The sequence below is a fragment of the Canis lupus genome, chromosome 12 (assembly GCF_011100685.1).
Source record: "Canis lupus familiaris isolate Mischka breed German Shepherd chromosome 12, alternate assembly UU_Cfam_GSD_1.0, whole genome shotgun sequence".
Lineage (NCBI taxonomy): Eukaryota > Metazoa > Chordata > Mammalia > Carnivora > Canidae > Canis > Canis lupus.
In genome coordinates, this window is record NC_049233.1 from 43,782,570 (window position 1) to 43,800,604 (window position 18,035).

The following is an 18,035-nucleotide window of genomic DNA, read 5'->3' on the forward strand; positions in this document are numbered from 1 at the left end:
ATGTGGTAATTTCATCTGATTTTTTTTTTTTTTTTTTAATATTAGGGATGATGATAAAATACCTTCTTGTTCTGGTATTCCAGTTTGGTGTTTAGCTTCTTGTTCTGGTATTCCAGTTTGGTGACCCCTGAGCAGAAGTCTGCTGAGTTTTGATAGACTTCTTACTAGAGAACCTGAGTCTTAATCCTCCCTTATAGGGCAATTGCATTTTAATCACCAAACTTGGCATCAGTTTGTGATCTGTGACAAACATCTATAGTTAGGTTAGGTAGTATATTTAAACTGTGATTCAAGCAAGGACTACCTAAATAAAGTTTGAACTTAGATACATAGAAGTGTTAGAGTTAAGGCCAGACCAAAACAGAGATAATCTTAATTTCTCTAGATGTTAGACCAATGTTCAGGATAGATTGATGACTCTCCCTTAGATGAGCTAAAGACTCATAGGTGATGGAAAAAAGAGCAAATACAAGAGTTAAGTGGAGAGAACAGGACCAAGAGCAAGGGACTATGATGTTAGTAATTAGACTTACTGCGATTGTATTTTACTTCTGAGAGTCCATGTGATGAAAAACTGGGATTTGTATAGCAAAATTTCTATAAAAAGTCACACTGGATATTTTAAATGTGTTGGGTTTCTTTTTATATAATATTGGTAGAAAACATAGAGCTTTTAGGAATTTTGCCCTGGTATAGTCTACACAAATTTAGGGAATGTTTAGAGAAACTAGTAGGAAAATGTTTTAAAGGCTGTGGGAAAATACAAAGAAAATTACATATATACAAAACCATATTTGTCTTGCAGAATTCCAGTGCCCAATTTAGTGGATAGCTGGGCATCACTGTTGATACTTCTGAAAGACTCTATACAACTGAGTCTTCCAGCCCCAGGGCAGTTTCTTATACTTGGGTAAGCAATTTCACTTAAAAATATTATTTTGAAGAAAAAAAATGTTCATTGTCTTAACTGCTGAATAACAGATGTTTTTAGGTGACCATGGAATCTCTCTGTATTCTCATGGAATTCTCAAGGTATAGAATTAGACATATGGTTTGAGACCTGAAGAAAAAGGGGCTGGATAGTGGTAGGGAAGAAACAGTGTGTCTTTGTACAAAATGTAAATGCACTAACATAAAACTAATAATAATTGCTTTAGGGATGAGTAGGATGGCTGATGGGGAAGAGGAGAGTCATTAGAGTTTAGGGCCCTCTACATAAACGGCTTAAAAAGTCATTTTCTCTATTTTGAAGTTTCTTTATCTATGTTACTAATTTGTACGATTACTTGATAAATCCGTCTTCCCGTTCTTAACTGCAGGCATCATGGTATCATGGACATTGTTGGTTTTTTGCTCACCATTGTTCATTACATGTCTCCAGTAGATACTAGTTCAGTGAATGAAGGTGTCAGGAGCAGAAAGCCTTTGTGGAGACAGAAATGGGAAGGAACACTAGAGCAGTGTGTATTGTCTGGTTTGGTTCTTAGAGTAGAGCAGAGGGGGAAAGATGAAGATGAAAAGGGATCTGGGAGCTAGATGGGAAAGGATTCTGTGTTTTAGTTTAAGATATTTGGTCTTTCACAAGGATGGGAGTGATGGCAGGCCTCGAAGAGGGACATGACTAGCAAGTTAGTAGTAGTATGGATCCGAGGAGAAAGAGGGTAGGCTAGGAATGCTGTTCCATGTGGGAGGCAGGGAGTGTGTGAACTACCAAGGATGGGACAGTACAAATAGGACAAAGAATAAAGAAAAAGAGACCAGCAAGGGAGATAGAAAAGGAAATATCAGAAAATTGGAAGAAAACCAGATATGTTCCATGTTTTAGAAAAAGAGAAGAGGCTCCAGTAGCACTTGCAGGGAGATTACAGAAGACAGGGGGATAATAAGAGGGTGTATTTATTGATGATTTCGAGAGGACTGGTGATTTAGGAGAGAGGAGTTTAGTGAGATAGTAAGCACAGATGTTAACAGCCCAGGGTTAAAGTGAGAAAGTGTGGACTACTTTTTGAAGATGTTTAATCATGAAAAGAAAGAGAAACCATAAAGTCGCAGTAGGAAAAGTGATTTGGAAGTCATCATTAATGGTAAAGAAGATCTGGGGGCCCGTCGCTGGCTCATTCCATGGACATGGAATTCCAGCCCCATGTTGGGTGTATTTGGGGGAAAAAAAAAAAAAAAAGGAGGAGGAGGAGGGGGAGGGGGAGGAGGAAGGAAGGAAGGAAGGAAGGAAGGAAGGAAGGAAGGAAGGAAGGAAGGAAGGAAGGAAGGAAGGAGAAAGGAAGGAAGAAGAAAGGAAGAAGGTAGAAGAAAGGAAGAAAAGAAAGAAGAAGAAGATCGGAGGATGTTAGTGAACAGCAAAGACTTTGAAATTGCCCTCTGCCTGCATTCAGTTCCCTGCTCCTTCACTTCTTAGCTGTGTGGCCTTGGGCCCATTATTTAACCTCTCCATCTATAAAATGCATATGATAATAATGCCAACTGAAAGTTCTTATGAGGATTAAATTAGTTAATATTTGTTAAATTCTTAGAACAATGCCTGGCCAATAATGGGTGTTATTTAAGTGGGAGCGATAGAAGATTCTAGTCTAGAGAGAAGAGGGCTCACTGATAGCACCAGATTCCAGAGGCAGCCGGGAGGGAGAACAGGAAATGGCAGGTATAAGAGTGAGAAAGGAGAATACATTTTCTTGAAGACTTTGCTGCTTAAAGGTTGATGTTTAGCCAGCAGCATTGGAATCACCTGGGAGCTTACTGGAAATGTAAGATCTCAGGCTTCACCCCAGACCAACCCCATTATAATCTGCTTTCTAGGAAGATCCCTGTGATTTGAGTGAGTACACCCTAAAGATTGAAAATGACTGCTTAAGATATAAGGAGGGGGATGGAAAGAAAATAGAGTAAACTTTTCCCCAACCTTTTTACATTACCTCAGACAGTCCAGTGAGGTCTTTAATAGCCAGCAACAGTCAACCTGTTTTATGCTGAATGGATAGAAATTCAACCAAGTGCAAAGAACTTTGACCTTTTAGTCAACTTCTGTAGTTCTAATAGGGATTTTATATGTGTAGATGTGTGATTCTATATATAGAGTTAGCTTCTGCACTTAATTCCCTTATGGGAACTATCAATTCTGGCTTGGCAACCAATGATCTAGAAAATTTTGAAGTGGAGGAGGAGGAAGGTGAAGATTCTTCAGTGAGGTAGCCTCAAGTTTTCTGGTACATGGGAGAATGTAGTCTTGCACTAGGCAGCAGAGAGGAGGTAGAGGAACCTTGCTGAGTGTTTGGTGAGAGTGGGTCAGCCTGAGCTAGTTGAGTGACACTGAGGTCCAACTGCAGCCAAAGTGAGCCAGATACCTTGCTCAAGAATTTCAGGGATCGGGATCCCTGGGTGGCGCAGCGGTTTGGCGCCTGCCTTTGGCCGAGGGCGTGATCCTGGAGACCCGGGATCGAGTCCCACGTCAGGCTCCTGGTGCATGGAGCCTGCATCTCCTTCTGCCTGTGTCTCTGCCTCTCTCTCTCTCTCTCTGTGACTATCATAAATAAATAAAATAAAATAAAATAAAAAAGAATTTCAGGGATCATGATGATCCCCGGTCCCTCACACTATTTTGAAAATTATCTAAATCAAAAACCCGAGGGAGTTTTAGGCATTAAAGATATAATGAAAAGAGCAGAAAACACAATGTCTACAATTCCTGAATCAAAAGTTAAGATAACTGGTATGCAGGAGTTTTAGTGTAAATGTAACTCCTAGAAATCAAACAGTGTAGTCATGAAGATTTCTACTTCTTTTTGGATCTCTAGTTCCAGCCCTCATCCCTGTGACCTTGGGTACCTCAGTAAACCTCTTGAAGGCTATTTTCCCATTCATCAAGCAAAAATAATGGTGCCTGCCCTACCTACCTGAGTAACAGGCTCAAAGAAGGAATATATGTACAGTTTTTTGAGTTATCAGCAAATAACCCTGTCATTAAAAATTAAAGCTATCTATAGTGACTTGTGGCTTCTCCACAGGATACTGTCTCCTTAGATAACTTTTCTTCCTTTCTCATTTTTCAGAACATAAAGGATCCTACCTCCTTCTCAAGTGTGTATACTCAGATTGTTTAAGCAAAAAGTTGGACAATTTCAGAAAGCCTAGGAACTTCATTCCTTTTTTGAATTTCTGGTTATGTGTTTATTACCAGCCATTCCATTGATGCTCTAAAAATTCCTAATTATAAAATAGAAATTGATATGAAGGTTGCTTTTTAATATACCTTCACATGTTAGTTTGGAAATAATTATGCATATAATTTATCTTAATAAAAGATAAATATCAGGATGCCTGGGTGGCTCAGTGGTCAAGTGTCTGCCTTTGGCTCAGGGCACGATCCCGGATCGGGCTCTCTATGGAGAGCCTGCTTCTTCCCCTGCCTGTGTCTCTGACTCTCTCTCTGTGTCTCTCATGAATAAATAAATAAATCTTTAAAAAAAATTTTTAAAGATAAAGATCAGTAAATATTGAGTGGAACTTTAGCAAACAAGAGAAGTTGAATTTTTTTTTCATTCATGAAGTATTTTTTTAAAAGATTTTATTAAAATCTTTTTAATAAAATTTAAAGTGTCCCATGGTGTCATATGGTGACACCATATGACAATAAAATATGGTGTCCCATATTCATGAAGTATTTTTTAATCTATTTATATACACACAGGGTAAGAAACTTTTCTGTGTTGTAATTTAAGATTTCAGGGGTTTGGGGTTTTTTTGTTTTTTAATTTTTTATATATATAAAACAGAAACAAAAATATATAAATAATTAGTATACTCTCCACAAGTTATTACAGAGTGAACACATCAATTATATAATCAAGGCTAAATTAAGAAATAAAACACTATATGTCTTCTCAGGTCCCCTCCCAATTACTGTCCTTTCCCTTCTCCCCAAAGATAAGCATCATTCTGACTTCTAACACCACAGATAAATTTTGCTCTTTTTTTGAACTATTTGTAAATATTTTATTTTATGTCTGCTGCTTTCACACAGCATATAAGATTCATCCATGTAATTTCACATAGCTATAATTTATTAAATTTATTGCTGTTTGGTGTTTCACTGTATGAATATGCTAGAATTTATTTCTTCCTTTGCTGGACTTTGAGATACCTTCCACTTTGGTGCTTTCACAAGTAATGTCATGAGCATCCTTGTATATGTGTTTTTGTGCGTATGTTTATTCCTTTTAACAGACTCAAAGGATACTCTATATATTCATTAAACATATAAAATAGAAATTGAGGCCATGAAGCCACTTGGTCATTGTGAGAAATCAGATTGCATCATTTCCTTTACACTGATACCTTGTTTGTTTTTTTCTTTGGCCCTTTTAGGGTTCTGAATGAGTTTATTATGAAAAACCCTAGTTTGGAAAATAAAAAAGACCAAAGAGACCTTCAGGTAAGGCATTTTGAATTGAGGGCTGTTGCCAAAACTTTGTCTCTCTCAGTGCCCTCAACTCTAAAAAGACAAGGTCTGGGATGCCTGGGTGGCTCAATGATTGAGCATCTGCCTTTGGCTCAGGGCATGATCCCAGGTCCAGGGATCGAGTCCCCCACATCAGGCTCCCTGCAAGGAGTCTGCTTCTCGCTCTGCCTATGTCTCTGCCTCTCTCTCTCTCTCTCATGAATAAATCAATCAATAAAATGGTCAAATAAGATCATCTATGAAGTTGGGCGCACACACATACATATGCACACATATTTGTAACTTTTTCCTTGTCTCTTTAGGATGTGACTCATAAAATAGTGGATGCAATTGGTGCCATTGCTGGTTCTTCTTTGGAACAGACAACATGGCTGCGACGAAACCTTGAAGTTAAGCCTTCTCCCAAAATAATGGTGGACGGAACCAATTTGGAATCTGATGTGGAAGGTATTGATCTCAAACATTGAGGTTTATATTCATAGGCACCTGTGTAGTATGAAATCATTACAACTAGCACTGCAAGCACTATAAGTTCATCCCTTTTCTCATGTTAGCAGATAGCTTTTGTCACTGGGAAAAGACCTAACTGTATCTTTACCTGTCTTTTCTCTTATTTAGATATGTTATCACCTGCAATGGAAACCTCAAACATAACTCCTTCTGTATATAGTGTCCATGCATTGACATTACTTTCTGAGGTAAATATCAAGTTTCTTCACATGAACTTCCAAGTAAACGATGTCACATTTCAATATTAGCAAGCAGTTCTTACAGAGGAGTTTTTAATTTGAAAAACCGTTGTGTGCTTCTAGAGATCACTGTATAGAATGAAGTTTTGACTTTGTATTCAGACTATGTAGTTTGTTAAATATGAGTGATAGCTTTAGATATTGCTTCCTTCCCCATGCACTATTTTTTAAAAGTATGATTTTTAAAAAGAAAAGTGCTTTTGTATCACAGTATGATCAGGAGGTTAGAGGTGGTATAATGATGCTTACCACTCTGATACATCTTACAGCTGACCAATATTTTTAAATCTATCTTCTGACATGCTCTTTTTTATATCCTGTTATAGTCTTGTAGGTCGCTTTTGTTTCCCCTTTCAGATGTGGATACCAAGTCTCACAAAGATTAGAATGATATGACTAAGGCCAAATAGCTATTAATTGATAGAGTTGGGACTTAAATAGCTCAATTCATTTGGTTAGTTTATTTCAAGCCCTCTTTTAACCAAGTCAGAGAAAGAGAATACTGAGTGTCTAGTCTTTAATCCACCATTTACTCACTGTCACATTAGAAGGTTCTTGATCTCTTTTTTCTATACTTCCTTGTCTCAGTTGGAAATAGTAAAATTTGCTCTACTTCTGTCCTATATGTATAGCGGGCAAAAACCCAAATAGTGGCAAAAACCATTCATATAAAAATGGCTTAGTGAGATCTGACTTTAGCTTTTTCTAATTTTAAGGTATTCGAGGCATTCTTACAGACTGAAACTCCAAATGCCGTCAGTTTTAGCTGCTAGATTATACTTCATTTCTTATGTTTTTTAGGTGTTGGCTCATCTTTTGGATATGGTTTTCTATAGCGATGAAAAGGAACGGGTTATTCCTTTACTTGTAAATATTATGCATTATGTTGTGCCCTACCTCCGAAATCACAGGTATTGTTACTAAAGGTTATTTCTTAATTCAAATCCTATTAGAAACACATTGTGTTCCTTTATTTCCTTTTTTGGAATTACCACAAAGTAACATTATTTTTGCCTGGAATTGTAATGATTAAAAAAAAATTATTTCTGTTATGGTGCCTTCTGTGTCCTGTCATTGTTCTAGGTGACTGTGATCACTCATGAATCACACGATGATTCGAGTCACAGCATACAGGTTAAAGTGGTTCTGGTTCTCCTTCCCTCCTAGTGCACATAATGCCCCTAGTTACCGAGCCTGTGTCCAGCTGCTGAGCAGTCTTAGCGGCTATCAGTACACGCGGAGAGCCTGGAAAAAAGAAGCCTTCGACCTTTTTATGGATCCCAGTTTCTTTCAGATGGATGCCTCTTGTGTTAATCAGTAAGTCGTCATCCTTTATTCAGTGCAATAATGCATCTTGCTGAAATTATCAACTGTCCTGCCAAGTAGAACACTTTTTTTTTTTTTTTAGTGGTAACAACAACAAGATCTTAGTTACATATCATAATCCTTGTTTCTTTCAGTTGGAGAGCAATTATGGACAATCTGATGACACATGATAAAACAACATTTAGAGATTTGATGAGTGAGTATTCATAAACAGTGTGTTTCTTGATCTTGACCCATTCTTATTGTTTACCTTGTTTTTCTCCAGAAACTACTGAATTAGCTCTTTGTCAAGTTATAGTTAAAATCCTATAGGGATGGAATTACTAAAATTTAGAAAGGACCAGACATCTGGGTGGCTCAGTTAAGTGTCTGCCTTCAGCTCAAGTCATAATCTCAGGGTCCTGGGATGGAGCCCCCACATCTGGCTCCCTGCTCAGCAAGGAGTCTCCTTCTTCTCACTCTGCCCCCGCTCCCACCTCCAACTTGTGCTGGCTTGCTCACGTGCTCTCTCTCTCTCAAATAAAATCTTTTAAAAAAAAGTTAAAGAGGACAACATGGTGATAAATGAATAGAACTATTTGTTTTTGGTTTTTTTAAGATTTTATTTTATTTATTCATGAGAAACACACAGGGAGAGGCAGAGACACCGGCAGAGGGAGAAGCAGGCTCCATGCAGGGAGCCCGACATGGAACTCGATCCCAGATCTCCAGGATCACACCCTGGGCTGAAGGCGGCGCTAAACCGCTGAGCCACCCGGGCTGCCCTATTTGGTTGTTTCTAATTTGTGTCTAAATTGTTTTCCCAGCACACAGCATATAACCTGGCACATAGGAAGCACTCAATAACTAATTACTAAATGGATGAAAGACTGATAGATGGCGAGGCAGGGAAAAGCCGGCAGTTGGATTCAGCCTATCAGACAAGTCACTCTCAATCCGAGGGCTCTGTTTTTCTCCTCTGAAAGAAGAAGAAGGACCAAGAGGATCAGAATCATGCTCCACCCCCTTCTACTCCATTTTGATTGGTTTTATATTAGGGTTCTTGTATTTCATCTGAAAAAAAGGGTTTTCTTGTTGTCATTTTATTTATTTATTTATTTATAATTTTATTTATTTATTCATGAGAGACAGAGACAGAGAGAGAGAGAGGCAGAAACACAGGCAGAGGGAGAAGCAGCCTCCACGCAGGGAGCCTGACGTGGGACTCCATCCCGGGTCTCCAGGATCACGCCCTGGGCTGAAGGTGGCGCTAACCCGCTGAGCCACCCCGGCTGCTGCCGGTTGTTGTCGTTTTAATTTTAGTTATTTACTGTAAGTAATCTCTACACTTAGCATGGGGCTTGAACTCACCATCCTGGGATCAGGAGCCAAATGCTCTTCCACCTGAGCCAGCCAAGTGCCCTGGCTTTCTTTTTTCTTTTCTTTCTTTTTTTTTTTTTTTAATTTATGATAGTCACACAGAGAGAGAGAGAGAGGCAGAGACACAGGCAGAGGGAGAAGCAGGCTCCATGCACCGGGAGCCCAACGTGGGATTCGATCCCGGGTCTCCAGGATCGCGCCCTGGGCCAAAGGCAGGCGCTGAACCGCTGCGCCACCCAGGGATCCCTCTGGTTTTCTTTTAAAGTTACTAAACTAATGACCTTAAATTTTAAAGCTGGACTGATGGTTTTGTCTAAGTTCTTTAACACAAGCTGTAGTTTCCTATCTGGAAAAGGGGCAACATAGTTTCTCTCCTCTCACCATCACAGGATGGTTTTAAGATTCAGATTCATCTGTTCAAACAATATTTATTAAAAGACAGAAATGGGTCAAGCTGTTATGCTAACCTTAATTAAATAAATTAATTTATTTCAGGGAGTCAGTAGTTGTGAAGGAAGTAGGGTGATAGGATAGTTTTGAAGTAATACCTAAAGATCTCACAGGTGAGATGAAACTATAGAAGCCAACTCTGGGAAGGCCCGGGGACAAATTATTCCTTGCACAGGGAACAAAAATTACAAAACCCAGGCCAGATAACTTTTTAAAGCAGTGAGGCATTCGGCAGATGGCCTGAAATGTTAGAGGGTTTTATAAAATAGTATTGTTGGTGTTCAGAATTTTCTAAATTTTCATCTTTGTCCACATTCACAATTGCTACCCCCGGTCTTCCGCCTTATATGTGCTGGGTGTCTTTGCCAGCCCTTCTGCCCCAGAGAGGAGCCTCAAATCCTCCACCCTAAGCTCCTCCTCCTCTTGAAAGTCACAGGGTGTCGAGCCATTTTTAAAAACAAATAACAGAATTTTTTTTTTTTTTTCAAATGATTGGATGGGTATGTGACAACCTCCCTCACTTGCACTTTTTTTTTTTCAGCCCGTGTAGCTGTGGCTCAGAGCAGTTCCCTTAATCTTTTTGCAAACCGGGATGTGGAGCTAGAGCAGAGAGCCATGCTTCTCAAAAGATTGGCATTTGCTATTTTTAGCAGTGAAATTGACCAGTACCAGAAATATCTTCCAGATATACAAGGTAAATAGTGAAAACCTATTTTCTCTGTCTTCCAAATTAAGTTTTTTTATTCCTTAGGAAATACTTCACCTAAACTGTAAGTTGGGGTGAAATATATACCAAGTGTAGGTGGATGGGGAATGTTGTAGAAATAGAAATTTGTTCTACTAAATCAACAAAAGTTATCATCCGCAGCATGTAAAAAATCAAGCACTCAATTTGTAGGACTTGCCTAAGTGTGGTCTCTATTTTATTTTTTGGTTCAAAATTGCTAAGAATTCGTTTAAAGACGAGGCATAAGACTATTTTGCTGCAGGTAGGCATGTTAGTGGGTTGGGGTTTTTTGTTGTTTTATTGTGGATAAGGGGTTACATATTTTTAAGGAGAACTAAAATATAGTCAGAGCCAAGAAATTTTGGCCAGAAATAACATTTGGAGATTGGTAGTTTGGGCAGAGGATTATATAAGGTTTTTGATAACCTTTACCAAATAGGTTTCGTGGCCTTCTGTGTCACCCTGTGCCACTAAATATCTCAACAGTGGGGATGGACTTGCCCTGAGGCAGAACTTTCCATACCCGAGTCAGTGTACTTAGGCAGCCACCAGCTTCATCAGCCAACGTGGGCACTGTGCAGGGAAGGACAGTTAGGACAGTTGTCCTCTCTTTCGGGAGATCATTTCTCTCAGAAGATAAGTGGCTCCATCTTTCCTAACCCTTTATACCAAATGTCAGATATGCAACATGGATAGTTTGTCCTGTGATTTTTTTTAAGTTGACCAAATTAGTGCTACTCAAAAGTGTGATCTGTGGATCAGTACCAGTCTGTTATCCCATTCATGATAAGTTCAGAAATTTATAGTAAACATTTTAAATTTTTTTAGCACTTTGACAGAATCTGTTGAATCTGATTATAAAATATTTGTATTTTAGAACTTCCTTTATTTTCCTAGTAATTTTTATATTTTATGAAAGTAACAATCAGCAGCAGATTGGATTTTTTTAATTGCTCCTTCACCAGTTTGAGAAGTAGTAGGCTAGGTTACGTGGAAAAATTGACATGAAAATGATTTTAATTATTAAGCTACTGAAAATATACTGCCTTTCTTTCAGAGAGATTGGTTGAGAGTCTCCGTTTGCCCCAGGTGCCAACTCTTCACTCTCAAGTGTTCCTGTTTTTCAGAGTGTTACTTTTAAGAATGTCTCCACAACATCTTACCTCACTCTGGCCTACCATGATTACTGAACTTGTGAGTTAATTTTAATCATCAGGTTATAAATCTAAATTATAAAACAGTGTGATTAGCATCAGCATGCTTACTGTATAAAAACAAATTGTGGAAAAGAACTGAACTCTAGTTAAGCTTGTTATAACTGACAATTTTTAAAGCTGAAAATGGTAAAACAAGTTCGATTCCATCTCCATACAGCTGAAACTTCCTTGAAAATCGTTACTTCATCTGATCTGGTTTCATTTATTCTCTCCTACGCCACATTTTTAAGTTTGTCGTGGCTGCCAGGCCTGGTGGCAGTCCGTAGCACTACCTGTGGAGTGCTTAGAGATGGTTTACCTGGGTTTAAATGGACTGCCATAAGGCTCGTGCTCACTCTTGAAGGGTGGCACTTACCCTAGCTAAGCTTCCTGCACAGAGACTTTCATTAGATTTTGTAATCTCCTAAACAGTAAACATCCCTGAGTCCCTACCACACCAGTCCTCCTCCCTGGATCATACCGTCATCCTCATCTGAATGATTTGGGGAGCTGGGGGAAGGAACATGAGTAGAGAAAGGGAAGTGTATTTGTAACTCTGAAAACCCAAGCATTTATAATCTCACAGACTTTGTCTTGAGGTTTTTTATTTATTTATTTATTTTTAAGTAACTAACAGTGTTCCAGCATCACCAAACAAAAGCCTGGCTTCATCCCAGTTTGGTCAAGTTACTAGGAAGGTTCTGTGCTAAATTTGCAGTTTATTTCAGAAACTAGGTAGGATTTAATTAGATTGAATCCTAAAATTTATTTTTGAAATAATGAAAACATAGCCTGAAGAGAACTTGAAATAAACATTAAATATCTAGCTTAAATAAACATTTAACATGAATTTCGTGGTCTTCAGGTACAGGTATTTTTACTGATGGAGCAGGAACTCACTGCTGATGAAGATATTTCACGGTAATATGTACTACATTTCCATATTTTCTCGTCAGTGTTCAGAATCCTAAGTCATCCAGAATGTTCCAATTAGAGTACAGATACTGTTTTATTTGAATATGTTTGTCTGTTATAACCTAATCAGTCATATTTGGATATAATATAGATCATTAATTTCTTAACCATTTCAGTCTAAACTATCAGCACTCATAGCCTTTGTCTTCTTAACAAATGAAGTTTAAAGCAGTATTATTTCAGCTACATGAGCTGTGCTGGTTTTGGTAGGTCAGATCATGTCCCTGAAACATGCAGCAAAACCTATCATGGCAGGTAACCAATACCTAAGGTATCCATATGTCCAGATTTTCCAGCATGATCTCCATGTACTACAGTTTTGTTCTTTTTAGTATAGGCAGTATACTAATAAGATTAAGTATAATTTTTTATTTATGTAGAAATTTTGTACAAATAAAGCTTGTAAATTAAAATGTACCTTAAAACCATATGTTTTGAATTTATTTTATTCTTCAGTGCTAGGTTTAAAAAAAAAAAAAAGGCATTCCCGTGCCCTAACAACTTTTTTTTTTCTTATAGAAAGACCTCTCCCCCAATCTTTGCAGAGACATCCAGTAGTAGGGAGATCTCTTGGTTTTATAGATTGTATTTTTATATTTCTTGAGTGTAACATAAGTTATCCTGTACTATTGTTACATTCTCAACATAAGTGAACTTTTTAGGGACACCTGGGCAGCTTAGTTAAGCCTCCAACTCTTGATTTCAGCTCAGGTTCTGATCTCAGGATCATGAGATCGAGCCCCACATTGGGCTCTGTGCTGGGCATGGAGCCTGCTTGAGATCCCTCTTCCTTCGCCTCTGCCTCTCCTCCACTCTTTCTCATTACCCCTTAAAAAAAAAAAGTGAACTTTTTATTTGAAAACAGCAGAATGTAGTCATGACCTTCCTCAGCAGTTACTGGTACACCTACCAGAATGAAAACTATTAGCTGGCACTTTGGGAATTACCTGTTAGGAAATGGGAATAGCTGCTGACAGCACTATCTCCTGCTTACAGGACTTCAGGCCCCTCTGTGGCTGGTCTGGAGACGACCTACACAGGAGGTAACGGCTTTTCTACTTCATATAACAGCCAGCGGTGGTTAAACCTCTATCTATCTGCTTGCAAATTTTTGGATTTGGCTCTGGCATTGCCCTCCGAAAATCTTCCTCAGTTTCAGATGTAAGTAAAAGCAAGGATATTAAAGGGATATTTTTGGAAATGCATCTGCTTTGATAATTGACATCTAGGACTAATTTAAAAGAAATAATCATGTTTTCTAAAATGGGGTGGGGGGCAAGGCAACACAGTTACTGGTACTGAATGGTTGCTATAGATAAATTAACAGAGCATTTAAAACCTGCCTACCACATGTGAGGCAGTGGGATACAGGAGTCACCAACTTCCAGTCCAGTGTAGGGGACATACAGTTGAACACACGCTGGGTGTTCTGAAAGCTGACATGCAGGAGGCTTTTGAGGTCACGCAGCAGAGACCCCTTACTTGCTTTAGGTCTGTGTGCAGATCTGTACTGACATGGTGAAGAGTGAGGGGGTGGGGGAGGCACACGGGGAGTCTGGGGGGTTGAAATGGACCTGGTTTGTGTGAAATGCTGAGGAATCGGTATTGCAGGAGCAGAATGTTATGGGAAGAGGCTGGAAAGAGGCCGAATGCTGTAAAGCCTTGAAAGCTATATTAGAGCATTTGAACCTTAAGGACGACAGAAACCCATTGACAGACAATTCATAAGGAACGAAGTGATGTTACCAGGCTTGCATTTTAGAAATTTTATTTCAGCTGCATAGTTTAGACAGAGGACTGGAGATGGGCAAGCCTGTAATCAAGGAGACTTTTATTTCAGAGGATAGGGAACTGAACTAGAGAGATGATAGCAAAGGGGAAAGGGAGAAACTTTAATAGAAGTAAGTTCTCATATTTAATTATGGTTTTCCATATTAAATTTTTAAATAGGCAAGCTATATGATTGTTTTATCAAATACAGCTAACTTGAGAATTTATCCATATGATCAAATATGTATTTATATATAATGTGTTTTATTATTCTTCTGGAATGGAGTATCCATAGGATGAAGAGTAAGATACCAAAATCTGCTTTCTATACTGGACATACTTAAGTCTCTAAAAATTGCTGTTTCACAAGCTTACTTTTTATTAAATTTAATAGTAAGAACTAGAATATCTGAAAACTATTATACATCTATTTCTTAACAAATATGAGGAGTCTCGTATCTGTTTAAACTGATGTTACTCCTGAAGAAATTCAGAAAGGGATCCTAAGCAGAATTGTAAGAAAGTGGCCAGAATTAATTAGGATGCTTATTATCATAAAAGTGATGGAAACTATAGGTTTTGATGCTCTAGGAAGAACATTGAAGTAGTATGCTATGGTATTGGCTTTTTGGCTTCCATGATCAGAACCAAAATGAGTTCATCTGGTTTACTTGTCAGGAGAATGTTACTAGAAAAGGGATGAAGTAGGCTGTAATACTGAAGAAAAAAAAAATACTAATAGTTTTTTAAACTGCTTTTAAAAATCTATTAAGTAGAAGAGTGACATGAGAATTTAATCTTGAAAGAGTAACATCTTTCTAAACATGAAATATTTTCCAAAAGTTAAAGAGAGAACCACAAAAAATTTTAGTCTCTGTAAGACTAAAAAATACCATGAAGTGGAAAAGGCAGCAATGAGTTGTGTGGTGACAAGTCTAACTTGCCTAGTATGTAAAAAATCAACCCAATACAAAAATGAGCTGACAGATTTAATAAATAGTTCATAGAAAAAGAATGGCCTATAAACATTGGAAAAGTCATACTTATCAGAGAAATTCCAGTTATAAATAACCATCATAATGGTAAACATCTAAAAGTATATTCTTTTTAACCTTAACAGATTATTATTCTAGTTGCAAGCATACAGTGGTATCATCCAATTGTTCTCCAAAGGAGGTGATGTTTACCAAAATTGAAAATACATTCTCTTTGAGCCAGTAATTCTGCTATTTCTAAGGACTTCTATATCACTATACTGTCAGATGTGTACAAAAGTCAATATTATGTAAGGGTGGCCATTGTGGCACTATTTGTAATACCAAGAAATGGGACAGTCTAGGAGACTGGTTAAATCAGTTCATTCCAACACTATAGTACCAAGTAGTTGTTAAAAGACAATATGAGGTTTTATATATTATCTCCAGGATATCTATCTAGTTAGAATAAGCAGCAGTCATGCTTTTTTAAAGTTTATTGAAAAGGAGGAGGTTGGTTGTATGCATATATGCTCTATTATGCATGTACTCTGTATGGACACACAAGGGACTGGTGATACTGATGGATCCTGTGGTGGGAGGGAGACAGACTACTTTTCCTTAGTGTGTCCTTTGATACGGTTTGAATTTTTCCCATAGTCAGATATTAATTTTACTTATTAAAGACAAAAATATTAGGGAGGTATGAAAGAAGTTCTATTTATTTTTTCTTTTCCCCCTACCGTGTGTGTATGGGATCTGGCCAAGTATATGGTAGAGATTTTGCCCATTAACAGATGAGGATGGAATCATTTAAATTGCTTGCTTTGTGCTAAAAAAAAAAAAAAAAAAAACACTTTATTTACTATTTACAACCCTATGAGGTAGTTAATAGTATTTTTCTTTAATGGTGAAGAAAAGGATCAGGTTAAGAATCCTGTCCTAGGTGACAGGGCTGCAAGCAGCACAGCTGCCATTTGAATTTAAGTGGTGGGGTCGTGATCTTTTCCACTATACCTCTGTGGCCTTATCTTGCATGGTACATCTTGTCTTATCAGTATCAATATTCTTCTGTACACAGGTACCGGTGGGCCTTTATTCCAGAAGCCTCAGATGACTCCGGTTTGGAAGTCAGAAGGCAGGGCATACATCAACGAGAGTTTAAACCTTATGTAGTTCGACTAGCAAAACTTCTTCGGAAAAGGGCAAAGGTATTACATTCTTCTTTTTTCTTTTTAAATGTAAGAAGATAAAATTTGTAATGTGTGTTTATATGTCTTATGTACTTTATATTTTTCAGTGTGCATCAGGCTAATTAGAGATCCTTGCCCCAGAAAAAAATAATGAATTTGGCATGCTCCTCAGTGAGCCTTTGTTCCAAATCTCTTTTTTTTTTTTTGCATTAAAATTTTTTCAGGGGCATCTGGCTCACTCAGTTGGTGGAGCATCCGACCCTTGATCTTGGGGTCATGAGTTTGAGCCCCATGTTGGGTGTAGAGATTACGTACAAAAAATAAATAGAATGCAAACTTTTCAAAATTTTTTAATTTCTTCAAAAATGTAGAGTTTGGGGATGATGTGGGTTTGCAGTGTGTGCTTTGAGTGCTCAGAAATTTTCCAGTCTTCTGGGGTCCCCTAATCAGGCAACAGCCCCTAAACTGAACCACATTCCACAAACTAGAACAATGGGATGGGAGGACAGTCACTTAAGAGGATGTTCTGCTTGAAGGATCTGAGGAGCTTGATTTTAAATCAAGTTGTTTCTTTAGGAACTAAGTAAAAGGGCAGAGATGAAGATAAAAGTTGGATCCAGAGTTTATAGAATAGACCTTGGGTACCTCTCACTTTGATATCAGAGTTCAAAAAAATCATCATGATGACAAATCCAGAAGCCATGTGATTGTGTATGACCTCAGGCACATGTACTTTGTCATCCCTGCATCTCTTTATCATTGACAGTTTTTATAAGACTCCTCTTGTATCTGAGGGATAAAGACAGCTTTTTGCCTAAAACGTGTCCCCCAGCATAAGAAAACAGTTTTGATTAGAAAGCATTTTCTGCACGTTAAACAAGGTCTTCATGGCCAAGCATACTTTTCATTGGAACAAAGGCTATGAGTTCTCCTCTTTCCTTCCACAGGACAAGGAGGAGGACTTTAAGACAGTGATTTTGGAGGGATTGGAGATGGCCAAGCATCAGGTGAGGGTGGCTTTTTGATGCTTGTGATATGGTGGCTAAAGTTGCCACATCTGGACCAAATATTGAGACACAAACCCAGGTCTGGGTTTCAACAAGTACAAGAGAGGTAAACAGGAAGGAAGCCCATCTTCAAGCGTAGACTGGTGAAGTGAAAGGAGAAATCCTTTTTCTGGAAACATGTCTGACTTTTTAATTTTATTTATTTTTGAGGAGGTGGTATTCTGATGGATAAGAGCAGAGCACCACAAATGCACTCTTTATTGGTCAATAGCTTCTTAGTAAAAAGCCCTCTCTAAGTATGTTTTGGCTGGAATAGAAACAAAAGGTCACACCTTAGTTCTCTTACATTTGTAAACTAGTTGTATGGAGGGTTCAAGCATATTATGCATTTTCCCTCAGGATAAACTCATCTCTGTTTGCCCTTAAACTACTATTGGATTGCAGTTTGATGTAGGGGACTGAAAAGGTGGGACGGTCAGCCACCTAATGGTAGTCAGTCAGTGATGTGAAAGTCAGTCCCAGGACCGGTAAAGCCAGTGTTCTAGTTAAACAAAAGGAAGAGAGATTTTCTGTATCCTCGGTTTTAGATTGGGAGGTTAAATAATTGCTGGGACTGGATGATCTTTTTTTTTGTTTCCTCTTGCTTTAACTTCAATCTATTTTCCTTTCTCAGGATTTCATTTTTAAATGATCACACACCAGAAAATAAGCTGGGTTTTTACATCTGCATTCTCCACTGGGAAACTAGTGTTAATCTAATTTTTAAATAACAGCGAAAGTTTCTCACAACATCTGATCTGAGAAGGCAAACCATTTGTTAATCAATAGGACAGATTATA

At 38.1% G+C, this 18,035-nt stretch overlaps 1 protein-coding gene across 1 annotated transcript in view; it reads left to right on the top strand.

Annotated features, from left to right (window-relative positions):
- DOP1A (DOP1 leucine zipper like protein A) overlaps positions 1–18,035 on the top strand; it is a 73,664-nt gene that overhangs the window by 54,124 nt on the left and 1,505 nt on the right. The window contains 13 exon segments of the mRNA XM_038554630.1: positions 806–910; positions 5,377–5,443; positions 5,773–5,917; positions 6,089–6,168; positions 7,021–7,130; positions 7,387–7,536; positions 7,680–7,741; positions 9,896–10,048; positions 11,139–11,275; positions 12,143–12,198; positions 13,249–13,413; positions 16,078–16,207; positions 17,137–17,196. Of these exon segments, the coding sequence (XP_038410558.1) occupies positions 806–910; positions 5,377–5,443; positions 5,773–5,917; positions 6,089–6,168; positions 7,021–7,130; positions 7,387–7,536; positions 7,680–7,741; positions 9,896–10,048; positions 11,139–11,275; positions 12,143–12,198; positions 13,249–13,413; positions 16,078–16,207; positions 17,137–17,196 (1,420 nt within the window).